Source organism: Strigops habroptila, chromosome 5 (genome assembly GCF_004027225.2).
Source record: "Strigops habroptila isolate Jane chromosome 5, bStrHab1.2.pri, whole genome shotgun sequence".
Lineage (NCBI taxonomy): Eukaryota > Metazoa > Chordata > Aves > Psittaciformes > Psittacidae > Strigops > Strigops habroptila.
Window position 1 is genome coordinate 69,038,865 of NC_044281.2, and position 23,080 is coordinate 69,061,944.

Consider the following 23,080-nt stretch of genomic DNA (forward strand, 5'->3'; position numbering starts at 1 on the left):
GTGGGGGGCGATGTACCCTTCCCATCAGCTCTGCAGCCCAGCAAACCCCTGCCAGTGGGAAGGCCCAGGCTCTTTCAGTTCCGGGCGAATGACCTGAAGGCAAAATCCTCCCTTGTTCGCCCCCTGCAGCATGGCTGGACAGAGAATGAGCCCTTGTCCCCACCTCTGTGCTCCCCCTGCACCCCAACTGCCCACAGCCCCATCCTACAGAGACTCCACCGGGGGAGAGGGGCTAGGACCAGTCCCCCAGGACACCTTCACCCCAGGCACGGGCGCGCAGAACGGGCTTCCTTGAGGGAAGAGCTGGGGATACCCCAGCAGGAGCGATCTGTGTGTGTGTGCCTGTGTGCCTGCCTGAGTCTGCCTTTCCACCTGCCCATTCCTGCCTGCTTCCGTCTGTGTTTCTGCTTCTCCTTGCCTGTGCATCTGCATGCACATCTGTGTGTGTCTCTCTGCACGTCTGCTTGTCTCTTTGTCCGTCTGGCTCTGAGCATGTCTGTATATGTGTCTCACTGTGAATGTGCTTGCCCCTTTCCGCGTGCCTGCGCGTCCATCTGTCCCTTTGTTTGTGTATGACCTTGTCCATCTGCCCGTGGTCTTTCTGTGTCCGTGTGTCCGTCTGTCCCCACACACGTACATCCACCCGTCCCTCCCGCCGCCACAGCCCTTCAGCACCTCAGCGCACGGACAGCTACCGCAGCCTCCTACCGCGGCGGCCCCGGGGGCGCCCCGCGCCCCGCGCCCCGCACCGCGCACCGCGCATCGTACCGCAACACCCCCCCGCCGGCACGCCCCGCCCCGCGCCCCGCTCCGCACCGCATCCCGCCCCGCCCCGCCGTACTTAAGCACCGCCGCCGCCGCCGGTCCTGCTCTGCCGCCATGAGCTACAGCGCGGAGCCGGCGGCGCTGGCCGCCTCCTACCGCCACCTCTTCGCTGAGGCCCCGCGGCGCTCCGAAGGGGCGGCGGGCCGACGGGCGCGCCCGGGCGCGGAGCCGGGGCCGGGGCGGGAGCGCAGCGCCGAGCCGCGTCTGGTGCGGGATAGCGAGAAGGCGCAGCTGCAGGGCCTGAACGAGCGCTTCGCCGGTTACATCGAGCGGGTGCGGGCGCTGGAAGAGCGGAACCGGGCGCTGGCGGCGGAGCTGGCGGCGCTGCGGCAGCGGTCTGCCGAGCCGCGCCGGCTGGGCCAGCTGCTGGGCGGGGAGCTGCGCGCCTTGCGCGCCCGGCTGGAGGAGGCGCACGGGGAGCGGGCGCAGGCGGCGCTGGAGCGGGCGCGCCTGGCCGAGGAGACGCAGCGGCTGCGGGCGCGCTGCGAGGAGGAGGCGCGGGGCCGCGCCGAGGCGGAGCAGGCGCTGCGCTCCCGGCAGCAGGCGGCCGAGGGGGCTGCCCGCGCCCGCAACGACCTGGAACGGCGTGCGGCGGCGCTGCGGGAGGAGCTGGCGGCGCTGCGCAGCGCACACGCCGAGCAGCTGGCGCAGCTGGGGGCCGCGCTGCGCGCCGCCTCGCAACCGGCACCGGCCCCCTCGGTGCGGCCCGACCTGGCGGCGGCGCTGCGGGAGCTGCGCTCCCAGTACGAGGCGCTGGCGGCCCGCAACCTGCAAGCGGCCGAGGACTGGTACCGCGCCCGCTGCGCCCGCCTCCACGAGCGGGCGGCCCGCAGCCAGGAGGCCGTGCGTGCCAGCCGCCGGGAGGCCGGCGAGTGCCGCCGCCAGCTCCAGGCTCGCCTGGCGGAGATGGAGAGCCTGCGCGGCGCCCACCAGTCCCTGGAGAGGCAGCTGCAGGAGCTGGAGGAGCGGCACAGCGCCGAGGCCGCCGGCCTGCAGGTGAGCCGGGCGCCGCCGGGAACCGACACCGTCCCCTCCCCGCGCAGGGTCCCTGGTCAAACTTCGCCCCGGCACTCGGTACTGTGCGGCACCGGGCATCTTCCTCCCGTGCAACCTGCCCCAGCGCTCGGCACCTCCATCCCAGCAACCTCCCCCATCGCTGCGCAGCACCGAGCACCTCCGACCCAGCACTGCCCCTACTCTGGTCCTGTGCAGCGCTGAGCATCTCCACTGCATGTACACTTCTGCAGCTCAGCCCCATCCTCTGCAGCATCCCCTCCTGCAGCGCTGTACAGCGCTGGGCACCTCGGCCCGATGCGGTGTCCCCCCCGCACCATGCAGCGACCAGCGCCTCCGCTACCCCGTGTTGTGCTGTGCTGTATGCATACAACACCCCTTTCCCCCCATACACCAGCGCTATGCAGCACCAACCTCCCCATGCAGGAGCAGTGCCCCTGCAGCACTGCAGCTTGCCTCCCACCCTGGCATAGGGCCTCTCTGTCCTGCACGACCGATCCAGCCTCACCAGGGCACTGCCTTCACCCATAGGCATTGCTACCCATAGGCAGAACCTCAGAGGGCAGTTTTTGGGGGGACATGCAGGGTCAGGACACTCCCTCCACCACCCCTTCCCGCAGGGGACATCCCTGCACAGGGCAGAGCTGTCTGGGGCATCACCCCATCCCTGCCCTGTCCCTTAATGGTCATCTCCAAAATTGCCCACACATTCCCTGTCGTTGTGAGTAGTTCCTCGAAGCTGTCTGCCCAGGCTTGGCCCCTTGCCCTGTGCCTGGCTCTTGGCACCTGCACTGCAGAAACTGAAACTGCAAACGTTAAGGCTGGATTTGCAGCCAGATCCCAGCATCTCTTATGTCTGTCTGCCACTCACGAGGTGCAGACATTGAGCACTCCACATCTCTTACTCCATTACTGCAGTAGTACATTTTCTTGCTACGGGGACATGTTCATGATTTATAATAAAATAAATTACATGGCTGTTATTCTATTACATGGCTATTAAATGATCCATGGTTTCTAAATCAAGCCATTTCCTTCTAAATACTGAAACAGCCACCTTACATCATACCTGAAAGACATTATTTCACACCCAAGTAATGCCTTGTCATTTTCAAGGCCAAATTTTGTTGGCCTCTCGAGAACTCATGACTGTAGCTCCAAGCTGCTTGAAACATCCTGAACAGTTGAGGTCTTCTTCAGCAAATATTGTGGAAATAGGGAATATACAAAATTTCCTGTCGTGGGTGAAAGGATTATGCACAGTAATCTTCTTAAATAGTCTTGATGCCATGTGAAAAGGGATTTCAGGAACAACCTATGAACTGGGGGCAGGGGGAATAAAAAATGCAAATGGATTAAATAGCATCATAATTGAAATTGCTTTAGTGATAGCACAGCAGCGTTTTCCTACATGACCCTTGGGAACTGCTTTAAGTGTGGTAATACATAAGAGCCTTTTGAGCAATGTGCACGTGTAGCAGCACATAATGGCTGCAACCAATGGAAAGGAATGGAAGACTCTTAAAAGAGAACATCCCTATTGTTTGAGCTTTTAAAATGTTCCTATAGACTGCTAAAGCAGGGGCATGTCTGGATATTTGTAGGCTATCCAGTCAAATCTGAAGCAATATATGAGTTTTCTATTAGGGGACAGGTTCGCAGTGGTGTGGGGAGGGGGGTTTATTCTACCAGCTGGTAGGTCTGGGGTGTGGAAGGGAGGTACATGCAGGGTACCAAGGATAACCCATTTTTAAAGAGCATTTTGTTCATGCGCACTGCAGCATTGGGAAGGGGACTGAGGGCACGGAGCGTCAGAGCAGCAAGAGTGGGGCTCTCCCATGATAGGGTCACCCCGAGTCCCTCCCTCCTGTCATGGCTCGGTGCAGCCGCAGTCTGGCTGCATTGGAGCAGAGATTTTAAGCTGCACTGCAGTGTCAGCCATGCATGTCCTGGGGCTTTTCAAGTGATGCCTCTGTGATCTCCTTGAACCCCTTCCCACTGCTCAGTCCTGCCCCAGAGGCACAGCTTCATGCAGCTCCATGGTCAGGAGCACAGGTCAAGGCAGAGACCCCAACAATGGCTGGTAAATGTCTGACAGGGCAGGATGTATCTGGCTAACATGACTAAGATGCCCCATGCCACATTCAGGATGAGCTGGCACTGCTTCTCTGGGGGTCAGACTGCCCTTGCTCCATCAGGCTCAGTGCAGCTCCCTGCTCCTTGGGCAGCTCCACGTCTTATGGCTGTCTCTGCATTGGGCACAAGGAAGGTTATGCAGGACACAAAGGAGGAGACAGGATGGAAATGAGGACAGGGACAAGATGGGGATGAGGACAGCAACAGGATGAGGACATAGAAAGGATGGGAATGAGGACAGCGACAGGATGGGTGTAATGTGACAGGACAAAGCATGTTCGCTGGGACAGAGGAGCGGGAAGCAACCGCCGAGGCCTGGCTATGGGAGAGGGTGTGGGAGAGCAGATGTTGGCAGTGGCCATCGCAGAGCTTTGCAGGCAGGGCTGCAAACTGCTTACTCATTCCTGCTCCAAATCACACTCCTCCAGTGGCACAGCAGGGCAGCTGGCAGCGGGAAACCATCTGATTGAGAAGATCCCTGTAGGAGCGCGTTTCACTGCTTTCAGGATGCTGCTTAGATACCTGTGGGAGAGAACCAGGCTGCTTGTTTTCTGACCAAAAATAGAAAAAAAAGATTAGTCTCCTTCGTTAGCAGGAGATTGGGCTTGGAGTCCTCCACGTCACAGGTAGAACAGGATGTAGCAGCCAATGCAGGGCAAAGCTGATGGGAAGGACGCTGGAAGGACATTGTCCAGCTGAGGTCTTGCAGGGCAGGCCTCTGACTCTGTAACCCCCCCAAATCCCTGCATCCAGAGACCCCTACCCTGAGGCTCTGAGGCATCTTCCTGGGAAAGTGTCAGACTTCCCTTCTCGAAGCCAGCTCTTCCCTCCTGCCCTGGCAGCACCATCTCTCCTTCCACCACCTGAACATATCCCAGCCTTTCTTAAACACCCCCAAAGCAGGCTGTAGCCCTTCTCCAGGCACTCTCTCCAGCTGTGGGCTGCTGCAGTGCTGGGTGCTCCCATTTGTCCCACTTTGATGATGCTTAAGCCCAAAACTTCTCATCCCTCCACAGCAGCTCTTCCCTCAGCCTGCCTCGTCCCCTGCAAGACTGGGGGCTCCACCACCATGTGCTCTTTGCTGCCTCCATCTCAAAGCCCCTGCTGCGGATGGGAAACGACATAAATCCATCAATGTTTAAATCCTTCCCCCGCAGCACACACTCACAAGCCATGCACAGCGCACTGCCTGCTTCTCCATCTCTGTTAGCATGAAATTCCATGGTCCGAAGGTCCTGGTGGGATGTGCCATCATGGACCAACTGCGCATTGCAGCTTCCCTGTCTCCACAATGGGCAGAGCAGAAAACCTGTGGGAGAGGTCCCTGCTCCAAGACACATCCCTGAGTGCCATTGCTTTTGCAGGACACCATCGGGCAGCTGGAGGATGACCTGCGAAACACCAAAAACGAGATGGCTCGGCACTTGAGGGAGTACCAAGACCTGCTTAATGTCAAGATGGCTCTTGATATCGAGATAGCTGCCTACAGGTAAGGCTGCTCTACTCCTGCTCTGCCTGGACACTTCCCAAGCCCAATCCCTTGACCCCACCAGGCTGGGATATTTTCAAAGGACCAGAAAATATCTGGGAACACACTCAAGGAGCAACACCATTGAGTTGCTCATCTTCCCTGCCTGGACCTGCTGTGCTCCTGCCTGGGGAGCAGCCATGGCTCCATGTAGTGCCTCTACCTAGCAGACATGAACCATGTCCCTCAGCCATCCCATAAGCAGTGGCTTTTAATGGGGTTGGAAATTTCTCTCTCTTGCAAAGCCAAAGTAGATTGAAAAGGCACAATCCCTATGGTTTGGAGTTTTATTTTCCTGGCACTTCTGGATGGAGAGGAGGGAACTGGTCTCATGTACCCCATATTGCAAGTGCTCCAAAAATGATTGACCAAAGCATGTTATTTTGAACCAGTTCCATGGCACAGCATGATCTGAGCCAGTGTCCACTGCAGGCTGGGGTGATGGCCTGGAGCACTTGGACTTGCTCACAAGTCACAGCACACCCTCAAACTCTGCAGATGTTTCATGTAAGATACCCCAAGACTAACCTCTTCCCTTATGATGTGCTTGCAGGAAGCTGCTGGAGGGAGAGGAGAACCTCTTCAGCATGGGAAGCGTCGGCCTTTCAGAGCTCAATCCTCTCCCCAATCGCACTTACTCCTTCCAGCCAAGAGGCTTTAGTTCCTCTACTCTGTCCTTCAAGGAGGACAAACAAGGAGAGGTTATTAAAGTGACCTCTAAAATATCATCCAGCAGGGCTGAGATGATTGAGGGGACCATAACCTCTGCCAAGAAAAGAGGGAGATTAAACCTGCATGAAGGAATCATCGCAAATGCAAAGATGTAACTGTCAGGATCGCATCCGTTTTGCATTTGAGGGGGAACAGTCTCCACTCGGCCTTTAAACTGCCTCTCTGGGCACAAAGCTGTGCTGGACTTGCAGGAAGCCTCCCGTAGAATCACCTAACCCCTGGGGACACCGACCCAGGGCTGGCTTCCTCGTGAGTCCTGCCATGCAGAGGCCGAGCTTGGCACATTGCTCCCTTTTAAATGGCGCGGAGGCATGGGCAGGTAGCTAGATGCATGTTGGTCATTGTTGTGGTGGCACAGTGGACTAGTAGCGGCACAGTGGACTTGTAGCACCCACCATCTCTCCCTCCTTCTCTCCCTCTACTCTCTCCCTCCTCCCATGGCATGCGAGAGGGAGCCAGCTCTTCGGGAAGGGGGAGGCAAGGGAAACAACTCAACATGTTTACTATAACTAGTTTCAAGGCTACAGATCTACTATCCAAACCCATATATACCTGAATCCTTCCCCACTCCTCAAGGCGTAGCCGTCCACCTTTGATCCCAGAAGCACAGAGATAGCTGTACTGGACTGTAACCTCACCTGACACATGGTCTATGAGCCACTTACGTTTTAAACTATAAGGAAAGTTCATTTTATTTCATCCTGACAACTCCATCTGGTTTTGGGCAGTGTTAGTCCAGCCAGGCATGTGGGGTTTGCTAGCAGCAGGCATAGGGCAGGGATGAGATGAAGGTACCACCACGCTGTGGAGTGCAGCACCTCATGTGGTGTTGCTGGCTCCAAAATGTCAGTGTCTGCAGAGCCTCTTGCTTGGCTGCACATTTGTCAGATGAAAACCCTGCACTCCCATGAGCGCTGTGCCCCTGTCGGTGCTGGGAAGCTGCAGGACTCCTAAACACCAGCTCGCAAAGCATCCTTGTCTCCACTCTAACTGTTCCAATGTGCCAAATTTGATGTAGGATTTACAACCATAGGTTTCCTTCAATGCCTTAAAATTTGCCAATGATCGCTTTTGCAAGAGTCGGAGACTCTGTTTATGTGTGTTGCGTGTCAGTGCCCTGGCAAGGTCATCGTCACGAGATGGTGGTGCCAGAGTTGTTTCTGGAACCAGCAAATCGTTTGCTCGCACTCTTTCCTCTTCTGTTGTAAGGCACAAGTTAATAATTAAAAAGAAAGAAATAGTTATGTGGATCAAACCGAGCTGTTTTGTCTTCTTTGCTGCTGCCTTGCCTCAGGAACATACTTTATTGTCTGGCCCACAGCTGGTTCGGTCTCCAGCAGTCCCTCTGGGCCACCGCAAAGAGCTTGGTGTTGAGATGCAGTGGCCAAACTCTGCTGCTGGGGCTGCAGGGCAAGGCTGGTCCCACCGATAGCAGTGGGGTCTGTCAGGCACCCAGAGGTGCCTGTTGCAGTGGGCCTTCATTGCGCACAGTTCATGGCTGGTTGGCCAAGGGAACAAGGTGTCCCATGGCTGAGTGCACCCTCATTTCCCCAGAAAATGGGTGTTGAGGTTTTGATTTGCATCACACCTCTGACAGCTCTGCCCCAAGGTACCTGTCATTTCTCCTCTGCTCTGCCTCCAGGGGTTAAAACCAGCTCCTTTGTTTGCCTTCACAAGTGAAGATAAAGTGATTTACACAACAGCAGATGAAAGAAGTGAGGGTGCACCCACCCTCCAAGTAAATCCAGCAGCCGAAGGTGCCCGCAGAGTTGGTGCGACCAGCGCTGGCTCGTATTTGGAAGACGCCCATACTCTGCCTGAGCTGTATCTGTAAAGGAGCACATGGAAGGGCAACAGAAAGAGCACGGGTACGCTTCCTGCCGGGTGGCCTTGCTGGCAGCATGCTGTCCTGTTGCCTTCCCATTCCTGCCTTCTCACACCATGTCACAGCAATCTGCCCCAGGATCATGGCCTGATGGTCACTGGCTTCTCCACTAACACTGCAGGCCAGGAGCCACTTCCCTTGACCCTGCCACACAGATAACCTCAGGGATGATGCTCTGGTGAGGCAACTTACCATGGGGTGACACAGCCCTGGGGGGGACAGCCCTGTAAAGCAAGGGGCACCATTCAGAGGCGGGGAAGGGGGCTCAGAGCATGGCTGGGGCAGTGCATCCTACCAGCAGCCTCCAGCAAAACAGGAGCAACTCAGGGCACCCAGGCAGAGCCTGGAGGGGGCAGTACCTGCAGAGTTACATCCAGGGCACTAGCACATAAAGCAAGGACCAACCAACCTCCAAATATCTCCTGGCTCAGCTGTCGGTTAGGAAATGCAAACACACAGCATTTCTCTCAGAAATACACAAGGGGGATAAAAGGCAGATGTGACTGTGCAGCTAATGTAATATATTCTGAACCTCAAATACCCTCCAGTGCTGCTTTGTTTCTGTCCCTTGAGTATAAGCAGCCTGACCTGTCCTGTATTCCCAGCACAAGCCTCCATCAGCGTTCCTGCTTGCTCAGCTGGCTGGATGCTAGCAATAAAGCTGGGAATTTTACTTTGGTGATACCAACGCAGAGGGGCTGCAGCCATGGAGGAGAGCAAAGGAGCCGGGGGAAGGACAAAGCGCTGTTTTGGAAAACAGCTGCTTTGCAAGGGCTAGCTTGAGATTTCCTGCATTTCTGGAGCTCTGCAGTGTTTTGGTGCTGTCTCATGGTGCTAAGCTCCAGAGGTGGTAGAGGAGTAGCACGCAGGGAGAGGACCTGGGCATTTAAGACACACCAGAAAGGACCAGGCTGGATTTTAGATTACCTTACAGCTTTGACAGCCCCTCTGCTTGGCTCTGTTCCTGTGATCTTACAGGATGTGAGGTGCCAAGATTTAATTAACCTGATAGCAGCAAGTAACCGACCAACCCCACAAATGCCCTCCCAGGGCTGAGGGTGAGCAAGAGCCCTTGCAGGATGGGGACACATTGCCTTCCTGAAGGACACAGCCCAACCAGAGATGCTGTGCAGCAAGGGAAAAGCTTCCAATGGGGCAGTGCTGCCCCCAGCTCTGTAGCAGCCTCTCAGCTACCTGTGTCCAGCCTCTGGCTGCAATGCCTGTGCTGTGGAATCCTGGCATCCCAGTGCAGATGCAGCCCTTGCTCGCTCCAGGCATTTCCTGAGCCTCAGACCATTTTGGTTGCAGGATAGGAGAAAGGGCTGCATAATGCTCAACTGAGGCTCACGAGCCCCAGCTGTCCAACTCCTGGCCGCTGCTGTTGGGTGGGAAGGTTGAGCTCCTCATTGAAGACATGGTGATGTGTGGCCCCTTCTTATCCTAAGGGAGGCCCATGCCCACACTCTCCTCATCTTTAGGAGAGCAATGAGAGTACAGGGGGAGAAGCCCAGCTCAGTGTGTTACCAACACTGACCTCCAGCTATCTCCATCCAGACTTCCTTTTCTATTGTTTTCTACTCCACTTGACTCCTTTCACCTGCCTGCTTATACACACCAGAAGGCTCCTACAGTGAAGCACTAAGTGGAAATGGCAATAAGCCCTCCTTTGTGGTCCCATCTTTCTTATGGGTTAAACACCAAGGCTGCCAGGGGAAAGCAGTGAGTCAGACTGCAGCTGCTTAAAGATTTAGATCTCTGCAGAACCTTGACCTCTTGAATAAAAGGCAGCTGTGGACAGAGACTACACTATCAGCTCAGGAAGAAGCAGAGAGTGGCCATTTCTCCATGATGCGCTGCCTTCATCTTATGCTGGGGAGAATTCCAGCCTCTACACAGGGTGCGAACTCCCACCCCAGGGCTGGCTGGTTGTTTTTTGCTCTGGATGGAGATGCTGGCCTGTGCACATGCTGCTGTGCTCGTTTTGTTGTGACACTGGTGATATGGGACAGTCTGTGCAGCCTGGCATGTCGCCTGGGGCAGGCATGTGTCCTGCTGCTCCAGTGATGGAAACGTCTTATTCCCATTGTGATCCTGGAACCAAGGGTCCTTCAGCTCTGCTGGAGGTTCCTGCAACAACTGTGCTGAGATACACAGCTCCTTAAAATACAGAGAGAATCGCTGCACACAGAGAAGTTTTGCTAATGACCCTTGTCCAGATGCTGGAAGTCATTACAGAGTAAGCCAAAGGAAAAACAGCCAAAGGTAAAAAAAAAACCCAAACATTTTTCCATTGGCAGGAATGCAAACATTCCCTTTTCCAGACTGGGGAAGAACCCTGTCATCAGCAAGAAGGAATCAATAGGCAATTCAGAGCAAAGTCTCTTCCAGTACCTTTGGCTGGATTCATCCAGCTCCTTTGCCAGCTCTTAGCACAGAGACCTCCTCAGGGAGAAAAGCTGCTTCCCCCAGTGAGTGACCACACAGAGCCCTAATGGCAGCAGCTGAACAGATACACCTGAATGAATGTCCACATCAGTGGGGTCTGACACTTTAAAGCAAACTTATATCAAACCAGCATGAGCAATCCCAGCTCATTCATGCAAGTCTTCACAGGCATATGGCAGTAAGGGTCACCTGGCAAATGCCGTGTAACATGCAAAGAGGGCACCACTTGGTGTAAAGTGAGAGAACACTCATCGACCCTGTTCTGTCCCAGCAGATTCCAGCTGAACCAGAATGGTTGCAGAGCTGGAGTCTGCAATTATGGGGACACAGGGATGCACTCCTAAGGCTTGTGCAGGGGCCTTCATTAAAACGCAGCTAAACCAGAGGGGAACCCTCAACTCTGGGACAAACTATCATATTGTTGGTAAAACAGGATGTACTGCAAATACATTCTGCTGCACAAAACTGACCTCTCTGGTGGTGCTCAAATGTGTCCACTGTAACATGAAGATGGAGCAGTGTTCATACTGAACACAGACACACCTACTTAGAAGGGAAACACCCAGAAAATTCCAGACTGCAATTCCAGAGCCCCAGGCACACATCCACTTGCTGCTCGCAGATGGGAGCAAAGTTCTTGGGGTACCGTGAGCATCAGTTCTGAAACAAGAGAGGCACCAGAGTCTGTTCCTATTGCAGCAAGGCCAGCTCAGCTCCTTTGCCTTTGAATAGAGACAGCTGCTGGCTGCCTGCACCCCAGAGAGCATAGGAGACTCCAGCTCCTGGCTCCCTATGCCCAGAGCAGCCTTGCAAACACTCTGATACACACGTAGTCATTCTTGGAGATGGTGTACTTGCACCGACCAAGCGTGGTCTGTAAGAACAAGCTGTTTGGAGATGTCATTTGGTAAAGCTGAGGTCAGACTGAAAAACACAGTTTTATGCACTGAGGCTTAGAAAATCATTAAGTTTAAGCAAATTTTCAATAGAAATGCAAAAAACCCCTCCGAGCCCCAGACACAAGGCACCTCATTAGCAAATTCCTAGTCTAGCAAAGAGGGCCAAGAGCGGTATGAATAAGAATGCGTGGCAATGCTTGAAGCAATCAAAAATGTTTCAGCAAGCCAAAATATTCAGGCTAGATTATTAAGGAAGCAAGGATTATAGGATCACACTGTAACTGAATGTCCTCTTTACCCCCTAAATCCTTCCCCAGTCATACTCATCAGCTTAACTTCAGCCACATTTGAGAGAGCTGAAGGTCTCAAAGATACCAAACTCCTCCAAGTTTTGTGGAAGCAGGTGCATAAGTGAAATACACTCATTGATTGAAAAGTTGCCACATTCAGAGGGCAGAGATTATGAATGGCTCAGCACCAAGGCAAGCTTCATTGTGAGCTCATTTGCAACCAAAAGATAAAGGTGTAAAAGGAAGAAAACCTCAAACAATACCAAACAAACCCAAAACACCTCAGACTAATACAAGCTTTATTTTTAAAACTTATTTAAACTGTTTGCCAATTGCTTGTTTCTTAAAACCAGCTGAATCCTTTTGGTTGAACTCCATAGATAACTAAACCAATCCACTTGCAGATGGAACAATCTGCAACATAACAAATTCTGCCTGGATGTCTATCACTTGGAAAAGTAAAGAAATCAAGTCTTCAAAAGAGACATATTTGGTCACTTTGGTAACAGGTACTGGTACCAGCCCTGTTGTGCCTGAGATCGTGATGGGGATCTCAGTAGCAGTTTGTTAATTGCCTGCCCTCACACATCCAGCTCTAGTGTGGAGTTTACACACACTGCACTTGTGTATGTAACAGAAATAACAGAGAAATTTTGCTAAATAGAAGAATTTGGCTCAAGGTCATACAGCAAGCCAAGCACAGAGGGAAATGGAAACAGGAATGCAGGTGCCCCTGTGTTCAGCTTACCTGCTCACACAGGAAGACCATCACCACTCCTGTCCTGTATGTTGTGACACACAATCTGCTATTTTACTGTCACCAGTAGGTGAAATGTTTTCCCATGTCTTTGAGGAAGAAAAAGGAGATTGCAGGTTCTTGTGAAGGGTGCTGGGCTTCTCACTTCTTCTTACCTTTCAGTCCCAGGTATACGCAAGGTCACGCTGGTCCATCATTTAACAGTACCACTTGTCACCACAAGCTACACAAAAGCATGCTGCCAGCAGTGTGTGCTGAGCACGTGCTGAGCACACCTTTGGAACAACTGGTTGCCTCCCAGCACCACGTGAAAAGCAGCTCTCCTAGGAACATGCTATTTTTCTCTACTTTTGCCAAGTCCCTACCAACCATTTTTCTAATGTTAAAATGTCTTTTTCTTTCAAGGGAAACATTAAGATTTCATTTCCAAATAGACTATTTTACAATTAGAAAATACAAGCTCTCTTTTCCAATTTGGGAAATTGGAAAATTGCAAACCGCTGCTGCTGCTTTGACACAAATATATTGTTGTTACACTAAATCAAAACCAAGTGAAGATGGTGATGCAGCTCCAGCAAGAATTTTGCAGCTGCAGGGCGGGCAATCAATATTGCATTTCGTCTCAAATGGGACTACCATTCATCTCAAAGAACAATAAAATTTGACCGGTTTATTGATTGAACCTGTATCTATGGCAACTTGCTGAAACCTCAGCAAATGTAAATATCCAGCGGCTCATTCAACAAGGGTCTCTTAAAGATGACATGAGTAAAATTCAATTTCTGATTACCTTGCCTCCTCTCTTTGTGCTGAACTAGGAAGGGCTACAGAAAAAAAAAACCAAAACCCAAATAAAAAGCAAAGCGATGAGAATGTGCCATTTGCAACATTCCCTGTATCTCCCAGCAAGTATCTGTCGTAGCAGAACAAGTCTATTTTAAAGTACCTGAACATTCAGGCTGGCACTCTATTGAGCATGCAGTGTATTAGAAGATTCATGTGGACAATTCAACCATCTCCCGTTAAAAGAAAGATGTAATACATAAAATCTCCTATATCTCTGTTCATAGGCTCTCCCTCAACTGCTGGAATAAACACCCCCTCTCCCCCTCCCCATTTGTATGGAGCACAGATTTTGTAATAATGATACTCCACACTGAAGAAAGTGAACAGAGACATGCTGAAGGTGTAATTTTGCTAGTGACTGTTAAAGTGCATTAACATAAATCATTGCACATAAATGCCTGATGATTCTCTGAAAGAAATACAACACAGACTAGTATAACACAAGGTCAAATGATTTATCAGTAAGACTCATTGGTTGCTTCACATCAATGGAAATAAGCATTAAGGTTTCTCCTGGCTCATGTGTGCCACAGTCTGGTGGCAATGCAGATTAAGGCTGGGTGTAGTGTTGGTGTTCAGAACATAATTGATAGTTGCACACTGCCCTCCCATTTAGAGGGCTCAGCTGCACATTTCACTAGTCTCTTGAACCTTGTCTTCCTATTACACTAAATCTATATGGAACACAAAGGAAACAGGCAGAACATAACCAACATGACTCCATGCTCGTGACTTGATTGTAGCTTGATTCTGCATTTGTAAGAACTCCTGACACTAGGGCTCACCATCTCCTCTTGCTGGGAATTAGAAGATCTGTAAAGCAATTCAGAACCATGCTGCAGTACAAGTAATATTTAATTAGGATCTCTGTTAGCCATGAAATTGCTAAGTAGGTAATCAGAAAATAAACCCAGAATTATTTCATCAAGTGAAGAAACAATAGTGTCTATAAAGTAATGAATGAGTCCAAGCACACCTTCCCTAACTTCCAGAGCATGAAGCTGGCTCGTCTCCCATGAGGGCAGAGATGCCATCCCATAGACGGCCTGTTGTTACAGAAGCTCCTCTATCATCAGGACCAAAAGTGACTGGAGGAAAGCCAAGGTTAAAAGGACACCAACAGAAATAAAACAGCAGCAGGAGAGCTGAAAGAAGATTGGCACATTTTAAAGCAAGCAGACTGATTATGCAAGAAACCACACAGCCCACAGATCAGCCTTGGCAATAGCTAAAGGTCACCCCCATTGCACGCTGATGTGCCCCAGGGGGTACTGCAGGGATGGAGAGCAGATAAAACATCAGTGCCTTCAGGATATGTGCTAAGGTGACAGAAAGCAGGATGTTCAGCCAGGAAGAGTAAGCTAAGAATATGCTTTCTGAAGGCAGGTGAGGAAGAAATAAAGATGGAAGCAGACAAATGGGAAGTAAGAGGTCACTAAGCATTCATATTAAAATATCACAGGCAACAGATCTTCAATCCTCCTCATTAAGCCACTGAAAGAATGAAGTAGGAAGACTTGGCCTTCTGCATTTTAGCTGGCAAGTCATTTACCCTATAGAAAACCTCTCTTTAAACATATGCAGAAGCCTTTTTTTCCCTTTTAAACAGAAACTGACACTGACATCAGAGCCAGTGGCTGCACAATCATCTTGAGGCTATGCGAGTCAGCAGCATCCTAGAATGACATTGATTTGAATTAACTATCAGATTCTATATTTGCCAAGTTAAACTTGGCAAATCAGTCCTTCTGTAGACATGAAGTTCAAGCCTGGATTAGGGAAGAGTTTGCAATGTAAAATGTGACTATACTGCTAACTTTTTTAAGCACAGAGCTATACATAGAAAACAAACCCACGAGTGACAGTGAAACAGGAAGTGGCAATATGAAGTATACAAGCCCTGTGCCTTGCATAAAGCCTGCACCAGAGCAGCAGAGAAAGATCCGGTTCACAGAGGACTCAATAGCAACAGCCACAAACATGAATGAAAATAGTCTAGAGGTGGCTCTGACACAAACATGTAGGTATTGATGAAAATAGGGGCACTGTAACTACACAGGATTATTTCTCTTGTATCTGTGTCGAAAAATCATCTTGACATCTTTACTGAGTTATTTCTCACTGAAATCCTCATTAAAAGGAAAGTTGCAGAAATTCCATGTTACTCCAGCTGAGGATATCGCAGTTAGCTCCAGTGAAGATTTGGGTATGAAACTACCCTTCACCATTGAACCTCCTAACTTAAATTTATCATTCTATATAAACCCAGAGCACATCCAGCAGCTTCAATATCAACTGCTCTAATTCTGAGGCTGACATAGGGAGCATGCCATGGAAACACAGAAGCTCGATTTTAAGTTGGCTAAAATAAAGTTTATTTTACTGTTACAATATATAATCTTTTATGAACACAACTCACAAAGTGTTTACAAAATAACCTCGTTTTTTGCTGCATTTTAAACACTACTTTTATACAAACTTCAAAGGTAAAATAGGAATTTGTAGCTACAAATGTTTTTGTTATTTTAGAAGCATTACAATAATTACTGCAAATAAGACTTTTTTTTCTGATGGTGTCACCTTCACAGACGAAACAGAACAGTTATTATAAAGACCTGAGGAAGGATTCATGAAAGCCTTCTTTAGACAAAGGATGCCAGCCCTCTTAGGCTGGCAGCAAGCAAGTGCATTTGAGCTAACCTGGGTACTCCAAAACACCTGACAAAGGAATCTCCCCCCTTTCCCAACACTGACTACAGGGAGGGGGCCTGGTGCATAATGGCGGCTTTCATGAATCCCCACACTGATGACCTAGTATGCAGCAAGACTGTTAAGACACAAAGCTCCGGTCCTTAATGCTGTGCAAGAAACCATGGAAACAGAAAAAAATTGAAGTATTACAGTTGCCACAAAACCTAGTATTTTAATATGTTAAAATTAAAGTTCCCTAATGCCCTCTGTGACTCTGGTAGTAACAGGCTAGTATTACATTACCCAACCCTGGTCTCCACTACAACACACTAACACACATTTAGAAGAGTGTAAAATGCTACCATTGCCATGGCTGCTAGAAAGCTATGTGCTAAAGGATTTATGCTCCTGCTAGCCAAGTCAGTTGATGGATCTTACATGACAGCAGAATGAGGCTGACAGTGATTATTTTACATACAGCAAGCAGGTAGAAAGAGGTGCTACCTTTTCTCTTTTTCATGCATAGTTTAACCAGCTCACAGCTGGCTCATCTCCATTAATACTAGAGATGCATGATCCACCATTTGGTATAAGCCAAAACTACCAGCAAATATATTTCCAGTGCAAACAAAATTGTCTTTCTTCAAGAAAAACAACTAAATTTAATGCTACTTCTCAAAAACCAATGCTTACGATGCATCATTTTCTACCTATTTTGGTCTGCATTTCTAAAGTTACCTTCCTCTCCCCAAATCGTATCTGAAGACAGATGATCACAGTACACTTTATTTTTTAGGCAAACGACTGTCTCCTCCCCAAAACAACTTATACTGCCCACTGAAGATCATCCCTGAGAGTGCTGTTCCAGCTAGACACTTAGAAAACAAGCAATATCTAATAGTTTAGAGGAAAAAAAAGGCTGTTCACCCCATGAGATTTTGTGGTTTTAGGAAGTAAAAAAATGCAGCTACTCTGAGCATTTCAATTCCCTGAGCCGAGTGAAATTTGAAGACAGTAATTTGTAACACAAAGCATAGCAACATCTATAGCTGTACTTACAGAAGCTGGTTTTTGACAATGGTAAAGTCAGATGTTATATTACGAGCATACAGCAGTTCGTGGTAGTTCCTTGCTTCCTGTCACAGGAAATACAATGGCCTTCTTTGGTGAGAAACAGCTGTGAAGAAGCTTGATGACTTCAGATTCTTCTGCCTTCTGATATTCTACCAATCTTTAAGTTACAATCATTGGAGATACCACCAGGCCATAGTGCAGAACAAGTAAACCATCCTAGAGAGAAGAGAAAGAAACTATCACCACAACACTTCACCTTCTTCATGAAGCATTTCTGTCACTGCCTGGTATGACAGTCACTGCATGGTAGAACCTCAGTTTCCATCTCCCTCACCATTTTATACCGTGCTCCTCCATATAGTGAATGAAAGTTTTGAAATATCAAGACAAATAATTATATTCCCCCCTGCTCTTTGGGCTGGAGAAGGGTGCCAAAAAAGTAGTAAAATCTGGTACTTTGTGTTTATTTTAAAGTTATAATGAAATTATCTCATCTTCATCCAATAGGCTTTTGTTTACAACTCATGTTGCTTTCCAACATGATACTGTGGGGCAAAAAAAAAAAAGTAAGCGATTAAGTAGTTTTAGAAGATGCTGCCAAAAGCTGTGCTGGAAGAGCCCAGACTGCTACTACACATTAAGTCATGTTTCTCCTCTTCTGAGACTGCTCCACATATTGCTCCACAATAAAAAAACCTTTCACCTGTGAAACAGGACACTTCCTGACTCATTAGTCTTACTTATGTCACTTAACTCCCACACAGCTGGTGAAACGTCTAGCACTCACAGTCTGCTTCCACCACTGATCCACTGGGAATCTGACTTGTTTAAATGACCTCTTTATATGGACAGGCTTTAACAGAAGTTTTCTTTTGAAGAGAGAAATACATTAATCACAATGTTAGAACTTTCTGCCATAGATGTTTCTATCTATTAACATACAGCATGTAAGATAACGTATGTTCCAGAGAAGTTACATACTTCTGGGGAGGATATACCAGCACATTAATAGAAATTAAATCTTAAAAAGTTAATTATAAAAGCAATAGTAAGATTCTTGCCATTTTACAGGTTCTGTATTGTAATATAGTAACAGTAGAAAGTAACATATTGGTCTAAACACAGTGTTTTGGAAGAACATATATATTTTTAAACAATAATTTGTTATCTATGAAAAAATGCTTCTGTCGGGTTGGTGTAGCCTCAACTACTCATTAAAAAAAAAAAAAAGAAATCTCTAAGCCATTTTGCATTGAAGGAAATTTAAGATCAAGAAATTGATCTCAAAAAGAATGTGCTTTTCCACGTCTCCATGAGATGCTCTTTTTCTTCCCTTGGGAATTCTTTTCAGACAGTGCCTATCAACACCTCTAGGTTCTGTCTGGAAAACGACCTCTGCTTTGAAAAAAAGCCTTGTTTTGCCTCCAGTACCACAAAGCTCTTTCAGCAGAAAACCACCCTAATTGCTGTTGTGTATAATTATTTTACTCTCTCTTCGACCATTAGTTCCTTTTGCTTTGTCTGGCAGCTGAATGGTGGAAACACTGGAAACAAAGCTACTGCTCTGGGGGAAGAAGTGCAATATGTTATTTTCAAGGGAAAAAGAAAGTGAAAGAGCTACTGGAGTTTTCAAATGTGATGGTGAAAGAAAAGAGATTCATAGCAAAGGAGAACAGATCTGCAACAGCAACACTTTGATCAATTTAGCCAACATGTTCACTGAGTAAAACCTGAAACTCTGCTTCTGGCTACTGATTTTTTTTGTTTATTTAAAGAAGAGATTAATATTCCAAGTCAGAAAAAGAGGGCACCAAAAAATGAACCAATTGAAAAACCTCAGATTTAAAAAATATAAGGTATTGCAAGTATGCTACCTCCCTATAAAATTTTCCATTTTCAGAAGTCTTTCTCAGGATGTTCCTGAGCCCTAAGTCAATGTTGCTTTGTATCAAAGTGTCTTCTGATGACTTCTCTTCTATGAACTTGGTCTGTTGCTTTTGAATCTACAAACTTCTGAAAATCTAAAACTTCTGAAAATCTAAAAACCCAGAAGTCAAATATAAGGGCAATCAAATCCAAATCACTGGACATGGTGATGTCAGTCATAAGATCAAGACTGAAGATCTGAAAAAGGGATTAAAATGGAGGCACTGAGAAAACTGGATCAAAGCATTATTTTATAAGAACCATTAATACCAATCCCAAGGGTCACGTTGGAAAGGACAGCACATTAGAACACATATAGAAGAGACTATATTCAAGCTACAGCAAATACACTTGTTCCCTAACTCTACAACTACAGGTGATACAAACAGCTTCAGAGCAACAGCAAATGTGCTCCGTGAGTCTCATGCAGCTTCACTTTCATTTGAAAGATGCTTATGATGACAAATGAGGGCCTAGTGTAGGATAGGTGCCAACCAACCTTAACTTCAATGGGCAGGCATGAAAAAACCCCTATTTTATTCCTGTGTTATTATATTAGTGCCAGCTCGCTAACTCTCTTTCATCTCCTCATCCTGTTAATAACCAGAAATCCACTGCTAACTCCTAAAAAGATACAAGAGGAGACAGGAGCTTTAACTCACTTAGTGTGTAGCATAAAGTGGGAAGACTGAGTTGCAATATGAGGAAGTGTCCTCACTTCTTGTTAGGTAGAACAGTGAAGTTACTTATGGACCTCTTGACGCACAGTATACTGTTACACCTTCACAAAGGTATACTTACTCCTTGTGCTTGTGAGCTACTTGAACTGAAAAAATAACACACATTCAAGCTTCTCTTTTTGGAGAATTGTAATCAAAACAAGTTTTCCCTCTACAGCAGAGTTTCTTTAAGGAAAGAAATATTAATATAAGAAGAAAATGTGACAATGTATTATTTGATGAATGAATTTTCAAATGTCCTATTTGGCAGTAGGACATTTAAAGAAATTATCTATCTACACAGGAAAAACCCCTGTTAAACCAAAGACCAAACCCACTGCAATGCCTCTGTACAAAGATAAGTTGAGAGTTAAGCCAGTACTGGCACTGCTTACTCTGAAATTATTCACTTTTTAAGCACTATACATTTCTATGTATCTTCAGCTGCTTTCTCTAGATACTGTTCTTAAAAGGAAATCCAAACAGAGAATGAGCTTTCACTGCTTATTACAAATCTCAAATCAGGCCAACTCAGACATGCCCCCCTCCAAAGCGAAACTCTCCAATGTTCTTTGCTACACATTTGCGAACCTGACCTGAAAAAAATTGTTCTGTTACACACAACCATGAACTTTAGAGTGGAACTGACAGACCAAATCATACACCAAAATATAACACCTTTTGATGTTACAAAGCAGCAGCAACCAGAAGTGCCCTGCTTTCCAAATTCAGTATCTCCACAGCAAAGAGTAAACCACTTCCACAGCAGATGTGTGCTAGAGGGTCACAGTAATTAACTTAGATCACAGCTCTTACTGCCTAGCTCAGGAGAACAAAAAAAATACAGTAGCACTGGGCTACAAAAAGGTGAGAGTTACAAAGAGACCATTATAATTTGCAAGATCTCTGTGCCAAGGGCCAAGGACATAAAGGAAGCTACTACACTTTTTAGCTTTTCCCATGTGTGAACTTGTCGCATCCATCGTGACACACTGCTCTGAGAAGGCCAGTTTCAGACAAGTGAAAATAACTAGCAGCTTGGATCACACCGTGTTTGTGCAGCAGAGGGGAGGAAGGTAATACAGAAGGGAAGAAATTATATTCCCATGTAGTTAACAACAAGCTTCCTTCCTCAGCTACTTGATTAAACTCTTAATTACAGGCAGATCTCAATGTTTGGTTACAAAATTGAGCCTTTAAAAAAATTTCTATCAATCAGTGTCTTTCATCTCTCTTTGCAGTGAATTCCACAAGTTTTACACTGTTTTAGAAACTATATATAAAAAAAGCCACTTTGCTTCAATTCTGTGCAGCAAACTTTTTATGTTTTAGCTCTGAACAGAGCTAGAAATCCTATTTCCAGCTAATTAGAAAGATTCAACCAACCACCCAATTTCAGAAGTGTTAAAATATCTTCAGATCTACAGGATTAAACAAGATTTATTGCTGATTTTTTTTAGTCTTTCATCTACTACTTGGAAACTACCATGTTAATTGTTTCCATTCAAGCAGTAAAATTTCTTGCCTATTTATTCTAATTAAAACAAGCTGAACAGGTTATGATGGGGCCAATATCAGGAATATTTATTCTAACATCAGATCACACTTGCTCTTCCCACACTTGTTGGAAAGGCACATAGTAACTCAGAACAGCTAAAACACTGCTAGCTTGTTCCTACACAAGACTTAAATTTACTGATGTTCTAAGGCATCGCTACACATTGTTACTCAGTAGGAAGAAAAAAAAAATCCCCAAACCCACCCAAAATCTTCATAAGACAATCTTGAGCATTGAAGAACCATTCAGGAGGAATAAAAGCCCCTAAAAAAATCACAATGATTATGGTCCTGAAAAATAAATCTCACACCATATATGTTATGCTGCATTGCATTGGAAGAAACTTCCAATGTAAATGCTGCCAAAGAATGCATGTTAAAGTTAATGTCTTTGACAAAGAGAAACTTATCTGCACTTTTACATCACTTTTCTCAGCAAAAAGAATAACTGCTGTCATCAATGAACTTGCAAGTAAAAAATGTGACTCAGAAGAGCAGTTATTTTCCTCCTCTAGCAGTGACTGCACTTATCTAAATAAACCCCCCCAGTGTTTATTCCTTTAAATGACTTTGTATTGCGTAAGTAGCTACTGAAGCTATTTTCTTAGCATGAAGCATCTACAATGACTCTCAGAAACTGGTAAATGACAACGGCAGTTTTGGAGAGTGTTTCAGCATCGTGGTGAGAGCTGCTAGGGGCAGCCAAGCTCCAACACTGGTTTGGAAAGGCTGGAAGGTGCCCTTGAAGCTCAATTTAAAATCCATCAAGTGCTCTTCTGTAGTTGTAGTTACACTGGGCAAGGACAATCATGCCCCTCACTGAATTTCAGGTCTTGGTGAAAAAGAAATAATCCTTACCATTTGTAGATTTGACCTATCTTTATTCTCCTGGACAATTGTCTAAAAACATATTCCAAGGTTTTTTAATCCTGGAAATGCATCCTTTTGATTTCTGATAAACAATATAATGCAAGACTATAAAACATGAAAATTTCACAGTTATTTCAGTATCAAGAAGCAACTGTGCTTTATTTCTAACATTTCTACTGCAACTATTTGGCATCCTAAGAGGTTTTGTAACAAAATGAAGAAAATTTAAGGGTGAAACTGATCTTTCAAATTTCCTTGCTAAAATGACTATGAAAGCACAAGACTTCACAAAAAAGCAAAAATCTTTTCTTTGCCCAATAGAGCAGGCTTGCAAGAATTCATCACTAGCATACTGATTTTGTAATAATGAGATTTGAAACATTACTGGAGAACATATTCCAAGACAACTGTTCTCTTTGTGGAGCTGCTGACTGGTACTTAGCCACTTAACATCAGTCAGGCAGACCCAAATCTGACAAGAAATGAAAGACACTTAACTTCAGCTAGGCAGATCATGTCAGAAATGAAACTGATGCCGTTTTCCTTAAAGTGCTTTCCTAACATCATTTCTCATACAGGAAAAGCTTTTGTGCTCAGATGAAGTCTAAAAGCATGTACATTCGACTATACCCCCAGACTGAGAAATAAATCACCCCCTGCTATTTACTGAAGCTTTCAGTAAAGGACACTTCCACCACTGTGTGTTGATGCTGTATTTACTTACAATGAACTCATTACGTTAGGAGCAAGTTTGTTACCAGTGCTGGCTTCCTCTCAGTTTCTATCGCCTGTTCCCCAAAGTGGGTTAGGTTACACCTTCTTTTATTTCTTCATATCATTATATAAACAGCTAAACCATCAGGTATGGCATTTATTCCCTTTGACT

The 23,080-nt window shown here is 47.0% G+C and overlaps 3 protein-coding genes across 10 annotated transcripts in view; 1 reads left to right on the forward strand and 2 right to left on the reverse strand.

Moving 5' to 3' along the window:
- The window catches only part of NT5C2 (5'-nucleotidase, cytosolic II), a 67,829-nt gene extending 66,611 nt beyond the window's left edge, over window positions 1–1,218 (reverse strand). Inside the window, exon 1 of the mRNA XM_030487942.1 lies at window positions 842–1,218. Coding sequence (XP_030343802.1) covers window positions 842–881 — 40 coding nt within the window. The 5' untranslated portion in view covers window positions 882–1,218. The remainder of the gene's footprint in view (window positions 1–841) is intronic.
- INA (internexin neuronal intermediate filament protein alpha) lies at window positions 859–7,490 on the forward strand. Its single transcript, XM_030487946.1, has 3 exons — window positions 859–1,821; window positions 5,340–5,464; window positions 6,057–7,490. Exons 1-3 carry the CDS (start codon window positions 880–882, stop codon window positions 6,328–6,330), a joined length of 1,341 nt encoding a protein of 446 aa, XP_030343806.1. The 5' UTR covers window positions 859–879; the 3' UTR covers window positions 6,331–7,490.
- A 3,806-nt stretch (window positions 7,491–11,296) lies between these two features.
- PCGF6 (polycomb group ring finger 6) overlaps window positions 11,297–23,080 on the reverse strand; it is a 30,747-nt gene continuing 18,963 nt past the window's right edge. For 5 of the 8 annotated variants that reach the window (XR_003991643.1, XR_003991642.1, XM_030487951.1 and 2 more), the window contains one exon: window positions 14,550–17,338. Coding sequence is in view for 3 of the 8 variants with exons in the window: in XM_030487950.1 (XP_030343810.1) it covers window positions 17,282–17,338 (57 nt within the window). In the remaining 5 variants the exon portion in view is untranslated. Of the gene's footprint in view, window positions 11,453–12,073; window positions 12,601–13,416; window positions 14,171–14,549; window positions 17,339–23,080 lie in introns of those variants that run through there. The other 3 variants (XR_003991641.1, XR_003991640.1, XR_003991639.1) reach the window with 3 other exon arrangements.

What these genes read in the sequence shown, in the direction of transcription:
- INA (XM_030487946.1), top strand. Translation starts at nt 880, where the DNA reads ATGAGCTACAGCGCGGAGCCGGCGGCGCTGGCCGCCTCCTACCGCCAC. An exon ending in CCGAGGCCGCCGGCCTGCAG is followed by an intron (nt 1,822 to 5,339) that starts GTGAGCCGGGCG and finishes TTGCTTTTGCAG; the next exon opens with GACACCATCGGGCAGCTGGA. An exon ending in ATCGAGATAGCTGCCTACAG is followed by an intron (nt 5,465 to 6,056) that starts GTAAGGCTGCTC and finishes ATGTGCTTGCAG; the next exon opens with GAAGCTGCTGGAGGGAGAGG.